The sequence below is a fragment of the Chanos chanos genome, chromosome 16 (assembly GCF_902362185.1).
Source record: "Chanos chanos chromosome 16, fChaCha1.1, whole genome shotgun sequence".
In the NCBI taxonomy this organism is placed as follows: domain Eukaryota; kingdom Metazoa; phylum Chordata; class Actinopteri; order Gonorynchiformes; family Chanidae; genus Chanos; species Chanos chanos.
This window is the reverse complement of record NC_044510.1, coordinates 11739457-11746676: the sequence shown is the minus strand read 5'-3', so window position 1 is coordinate 11746676 and position 7220 is coordinate 11739457. Positions and strand designations below refer to the sequence as shown.

At 41.1% G+C, this 7220-nt stretch overlaps 1 protein-coding gene across 1 annotated transcript; it reads left to right on the top strand.

Annotated features, from left to right (window-relative positions):
• LOC115829924 (keratin, type I cytoskeletal 13-like) lies at positions 1–2382 on the top strand. Its single transcript, XM_030794097.1, has 7 exons — positions 1–360; positions 503–585; positions 754–910; positions 1246–1407; positions 1509–1634; positions 1758–1978; positions 2289–2382. The coding sequence occupies exons 1-7, from the start codon at positions 1–3 to the stop codon at positions 2380–2382; spliced, it is 1203 nt and encodes a 400-aa protein (XP_030649957.1).
• The last annotated feature ends 4838 nt before the right edge of the window (positions 2383–7220 follow it).

Here is a 7220-nt window from a genome sequence, read left to right as displayed (position 1 = left end):
ATGTCTTCTGGAGGTTCCATGATTGGTCTCGGTGGGGGCAGACGCATCAGCTCCATGCATGCTGGCAGTGTGTATGGAGGTGCAGGAGGCTCTGGAGTGAGGATCTCCACCTGCAGTTCCCTGGGAAGCTCTGCAGGTGGCTTCAACCTGAGCAATGCCCTGGATGTCACTACAAACGAGAAGTCTTGCATGCAGAACCTCAATGATCGTCTTGCCAGCTACCTGGAGAAGGTCCGTTCCCTGGAGAAGGCCAACGCTGATCTGGAGCTGAAAATCCGGCAGTTCCTGGATAAGCAGATCCAGCCTGCTGCTCGTGACTACTCTGCGTTCCAGGCTATCATCAGTGACCTTCAGGGACAGGTAAGCTACCTGACACATGACAAACTGCCAATGAGAAAATGGGGTTTATTAGAAAGATCTAATGGTATAGTCAAATATGTCGTACAGAGAGATTTACATGAAGGGGATTACTGTTTAATGGTCCATCATATTTGTTCCTCAGATCCAGAGTGCCACTAGACTGAACGGTGGAATCTACCTTAGCATCGACAATGCTAAACTGGCCACTGATGACTTCAGGATGAAGTGAGTATTTCTGAGCATGTTCTTGCTCCAAAACAGTATAGCGTTACAAACACGGAGGCCATTCATATATTGTACTATTGTCATGCTAAATTGTTATTTTCCATCATTTCCATTGTATCACTCCAGCAATGTTTTTACTGTAATTCAAATATTTAAATCCTGTCTCAGGTATGAGAATGAGCTGGCCATCAGGAAGTCTGTGGAAGCAGATATTGCCGGGCTGAGAAGAGTACTGGATGACTTGACAATTTCAAGGTCTAACTTAGAGATGGAGATTGAAAGACTGAGAGAGGAGTTGATCCACCTTAAGAGGAACCATGATGAGGTATGATCTAATGTTGTGAATGTGGTGGTGGTCTTTTTAAGTTAGCTATCTGAGTTGTCACAATGTTTCCAAATGGCTTATATACCCATTTGACCAATGGGCCTCTGAAGCTGCTATGTTGGTTAAATTGTTAACAAACACAAACAAAGTAATGTGTTAGGTTGATGCACACAGTTTGTTTGTGATGGCTGGTATTTAGAGTGTGACATGTTAGCAAACTAAAAACTTCAACTAAAAAAGTAAATATTCCAAAACAAATGGAGAAGGGCAAAAGGTTCTTTCATTGTGAAATTACCATAGATCTTGCCCACCTTGATGATTCTTTAATTTTCCAGGAGCTCTTGGCTCTGCAGGCTAAGATGGGTGGCCAGGTAAACGTGGAAGTGGATGCTGCACCACAGGAAGACCTCACCAAAGTCATGGCTGATATCCGCCAGCACTACGAGACAGTTGCTGACAAGAACCGCAGAGATCTTGAATCCTGGTTCCAAGCTAAGGTAGGACTGTGTTTGAGTACCTGCAAATGTACTGGTCTAAAATGATCAAATGTCTCAATCAATTCCCCTCATCATATCCAACTGAACTGCTCTCCCCACAGACAGAAGCACTGAATAAAGAAGTTGCTGTCAGCACAGAAACCCTGCAGTCATCCAGATCGGAGATCAGTGATGTCCGACGCACATTCCAAAGTCTTCAAATAGAGCTGCAATCTCTGCTTAGTTTGGTGAGAATAAGTCCATATTCTTCTTAAAATAACTTTTCGAGGCTTTTTTTTCATACATTCATAATGCCACATCAATAACCTTGCCTGATCTATTAATTCTCTCATTTGTCTTCTGACTTCTAGAAAGCATCTCTGGAGGATACCTTGGGAGACACGCAGAGCCGCTATTCTAGCATGTTGTCTGGCTACCAGATGCAGGTGACCAGCCTGGAGGATCAGTTAATGCAGCTTCGTGCTGATCTGGAGCGCCAGGGTCAAGAATACAAGACGCTATTGGACATCAAGACCAGGCTTGAGCTGGAAATTGCTGAGTACAGGAGGCTTTTGGATGGGGAATTTGCCAGGTGAGACTAACAAGAAAATGGGGCTTTCGTGTAGCAACGACATCAACATGAGGCAATGTTAACACATTCAGAGGTTCAGATGTTGTAGGTTTTGTTCAAAGGCTACAATTTCTTTGCCTTGACAGACAAAAATAAGCAAATAACTACTTTACTTCACAGTTACCATCACCATTGTTCTACTACATGTTTAGAACAAGGCTGGAGGAGTCAGTGCTGTAATACATACATTCACCATGAAAATCTCAAATGCTTGTATGTGAATTACCATTATTTTAAGATAGTAGCTTAACAACGCTTTTTATTCTTACAGCAGCACAAGAACCACTACCACACGCAGGGTAGTGATTGTCACACAGGAAGTGGTGGATGGAGAAGTGGTCTCAACATCCTCAACATCGGCCTAAAGCAAAACCAAATGAGAAAGAAACCTGAATATCCTAAAGTTGAGAACAAAAGCAAACCCTCTGATGTTCATCCACTCATCTCAGAGAGACCAATAAAAGCAAACATTGTCACAAATAAAGACCTTTTCATTCTTTATTTATCTTATATCAGTAAAACGACTTGTAGTCAGTATGACTTCATTTAGTATGATCCATATTTGAGGCAGGGGGAGAGCCACATAGATGCCATAGACATTCCATTATAGTGAATATGTCAAAGCGGCTCAAGTGGGATCTAAAACAACAGATATCAAATCTCTAGGACATCAAGCATTCAAGCTCTTTAAATGTAAAACAACTGAATTAAATAATAGGCAGATTGTTTGATGTGCTTGATGTGTTGGAGCTGCATGGGAATTTAATCCACATGCTTGTTTGTCCACACTGTGTTTAGCTCCACCTGTTGACAGTTTCCCTGTACTCGTGCCTCTTCACTCACTATCTAAGCCGCTTATCCTGATTAGGGTCGCGGGGGTGCTGGAGCCTATCCCAGCGCTCATAGGGCAAAAGGCAGGGAAACACCCTGGACAAGTCACCAGTCCATTGCAGTGCAGACACACAGACAAACACACTCATACCTAGGGGCAATTTAGTGTCTCCAATTCACATAACCTGCATGTCTTTGGGAGGAAACTGGAGCTCCCAGAGGAAACCCATGCAGACCATGCAAACTCCACACAGAAAGGGCCCTGGCCGCCCAGCCAGGAATCAAACCCAAGACCTTCTTGCTGTGATGCGACAGCGCTACCCACTGCGCCACCCCTTGTGCTTCTTCAATGGTGACTAAATCGTTTAGAAAGATAGTGGGAATTCAGAAAGTCCCTAATCAAAGTTATTGTGGCAGTAGGGTAAGACGTTTTTTGCCCTTGCAAACAGGATATAATGCCTTCAAGAACAGTGGTGGCTTTGACAGCTGTTAATGTTTTCACTGTGTATTCATTCGGTTTGAGAAGAACATTGGCAGAACATTTCTTAACATGCCTCAGGGTCACATTTCCACCCGTGAAACATCTTTATTTCATGAAAGATAATTAAGCTTTTACATTAAAAACAAAATAATATAGCATCTGTTTGTCTCTGTTAAGGAGAAGTTCTGATATTATTCAGTTTTTTTACTTGCAATATAAAACAGCTTAATAAAAAAAAAAATCTGGCCGTAGGAAATGACATCATCATTAGTATAGAAACTGTCGAGGCATCTTTCAACGTCTTGACATTTTGAAAATCAAACTGCATTAGAACATGGTGAATTAAAGCCGATCTTACAAATTATCACTTGTCTTGACAAATGTAAGAGCTGTTATTTGGTAATATTCATTCTTGTCATGTAATTGCTGAGAGAGAAATTGTTACCCAAAAAAAAAAAAAATCAAGCAGCAAAGAGGATGTGCATCAAAGCGAGTCTACTGAGTTCTTCAGAAAGAGGCCAAGTCATCAGGAGAGGAAACAGACTGGAGTGAGTGCAGTAAAAATGTGTGCAGTGGTAGGTAATTCCAAGTGCAGAGTCGGTATTTTCAGTTGCGAACTAGAGAAGATTTCTTATTTACTTCATATTGTTTTGTAATTGTAGAAATATTCTTGACGTCTAGGTTAAATGTCTAAAAACTGAAGAGAGGAAAGATATGGAAGGTACCAATTTAAACGCTAAAAATATTGATGCTATAATATAGTATAATAAGAAACAGGTTGAACAGATGTGGGCAGCTGGCAACAGAGGGCACTACAGGCAAACATAAGTTCAAAGTAAAATACACCTGATGTTGAATGACATCACTCACAATATATCATATCTTTGTAATTAGCTTAGAATTTTAAAAAGGTTTGCTGTTTTTGTTTTTGCTTTGTTTTTTTGGATGCTGCACCTAAACAGTGACCCTTAACAGTGAAAGGCGCTGAGTCTATGCAAGTAGGAGAGGCAGATCCAGGTGTGCATCTAAAGGCTAAAGGCTACAGGTAGCATTCCAAAGACCACCTGCTGTTGTTGTGAAAGCTGTTTAGATCAAACCAACAGCATGCTGTTCGACACAGTACCAGGTAATGTATTACCTGCTCAACTCCTGAGGTCAAATCACTCCTGTCCTTCAAGACTGTCATTGGCTTCCCATCAAATTCCCCTTTTGGAAGAACTCAATGAATAAAAACGTGGCAATATTTTGTGGTTCACTACATATTTCAATGCAAACAAAGAACAGAAGATAAGACTGGCTTAGTTATTGAGTACGCTACAGTTGCAATACTGGGTGTGTGACCTGTCATCCAGTTCAGCAGTGGCCAAGGTTATAAAGAATGTGTAGGCTAGTGATGGACCATGAGTGAAAGTCGTACCTGCTCACTTTTGCCGAGGCCTGGCCAAAAATAAATTTCTGGCAACTTCCTGACTTGTGTTTCAGGCAATTACACCTACAGTCCAGATGTACATGTGATTTTCTGCTGGCAGTTCATCTGAGTTCCTTTGCGCCTTTCACGAGTATTTATGCATTTTGTGGGGAATTAGTGACAATTAATTCACAGACCATGATGCTAAAAGCAACAACACTAGCAACAACAACAACAACAACAACAACAGTGGAACTACTACTTCTACTACTAATGATAATAATAATAGTCAAAATTTCTGTTTACACAATGTTTTATAGGGGAAAAAAACAAACAAGAAACAAATATGCTTAGCATTTTGAAATAGTCTTTGAGAACCAATATGAACAATTATAAACCACAGCATTGGAGATAATACAGAGCAAATGATACAGACAAGGGAGTGGACGTGATATGACATTAACTGTGTGCCACAGTAAGAGGGTGTGTTAAGGTGTGCAGTGTAAGGGACATGGTGTTTTGTGTAGGAGGCTTTTTTAACCAGAAGTAGTGTAATTCACATGCCCTGTCACAACCAACGTACAATACAATGCTGTCATAACCCTAACCGGGTTTCCATCCAACTACTTAATGCAAATTATCGCTTAAACCGCACATCAAATCTTTTAAGTCAAAATTTATTGCCTGGAAAGAGGTGATTAGCATAGAGTACAATGATACTGGTTGATGGAGACAGGTTTAGTCGCATGAACATGGGGTTTGTTGCGATTTATCACGTATTTCCGTTAGAGTTGCCCCAAACAAGTGTTAAACCCACAGCTGTTCACAACCCCACCCGCGATGAGGAGAGTGTACATTTTTAATTCGCATAACACAGCTGATAGAAACACGCACAGACATTTCCTTATCTGAGTTTTCATGAATCCCCGTAAAATATGTTATTGTGTTAGATGGAAAACCAGCTGCTATCTCCTGTTGAAGGTTTACGTCGCTGGAACCATGAAGTCAAGACCAAACTTGGCAACTGGCTAATACAGATGTCAGTCAAACCCATCAAGCATTATACAAATAAAAAATTAGAACACATTTTTCTTATGTCAGGAGCGTTTGTGATGATATTTTAGTAATATTATCAGCCAATTTAACAAACAATAACGTATTATGTTTTAGTATTAAATGAAGTTACTCCTTCCTAACTCGGGGGTGGTCTATGCATCTTTTGGGCGGGCCTAGGCCCGCCTGTTCGCTACGGGCCTGGGTGTGTGTGTAACTCAGACGTGTCATAAAATATGGCTGACTGATCCGCTAGCCCAAGGTGAAATTTGATTGCTTTTCGTCCACAGAACGTTCAGAGTTTTTAAAAGTTAAGAGAAATTTGGTGACAGTGTGTAAATCTCAACCTTTTGAGTGAAATTCCTGTTTTGAGAAAGCCGTCAGTCAAGGAGTTTTGGCTAACGTTAATAATTAGGTCAAATACCTCTCAGCAGGGTTTCCAAAACCTGTTACTGTTGGCCCATAGCTCTGCACATTGTAAGTTTCTCCCTGCTCTAACACACCCACCTTACTTAATCAGGTGACTTATCGTGTCCATACCTTTACCCAGCCGTATATACATATGCTTAGCCCATAAATCATGTGTATGTTTGTAGGTGTGGTTGTGGGTGCAGGTGTGGGTGTGGATGGGGATTGCATTTTACATGGGCAAGCCATAAAATGTAACACCTACAAGACTGTCATAGGTAAAAAACAAACAAAAAAAACCCATCGTTTCTGTCAGTCCCATGACCATCGCTACAGGAGTGTCCCAAGAAACTAGTCGCCCCATTTACACCAAACTGCAGCAGTATAACTGACTCATGTCTTTTGTCTCTGCAGGAGACAGAATTTTAGCATCAGTTCATAAAGAATTGCAAAACATTTAGGACACACAGTGGTTCTATTTGGGTGATTTCTGAGTTTGACCTGAGAAGAGCTTCACAGCACACCTCAGCCAGATGGGTCAATTCTGAGTTTGGCGTTGATAAAAGTGATGAAAACATTCCAGGCTGTAAGTTGTACATGATTAAGCTGTCTGACGTTCGATTTAACGAATATTGTTTTATCTGATTAGATAAATCCATCCTTTTGACTTCATTGAAATCTAATTAGTGAAAAAATGGACCCCCCCCCCCCCCCCCCCCCCCCAAAGTCTTTGCTCAAGGCTGTGAGTATACTGTATACAGGGAAGCTACAGCGGCTCAGTTCAAAGTAACACTGAGTTTCTTTCTTCATGGCCTACTGGTCTTTTTGTATAGGGAAAATCGCCAAGGACTGAGGCAAGACACTGATAATTACAGAAGTTCTGTGATGCCGTCGGTTTTATTTACCTTAATCCTTTTAAAAACAAACTGTCTCAATAGTTACAGTCTACCAGGCTGCAAAATGAAGCACATAAAAAAAAAAAAAGGAATGAATCTTGCGTCAAGCCAAAGTCTCTAAAAACA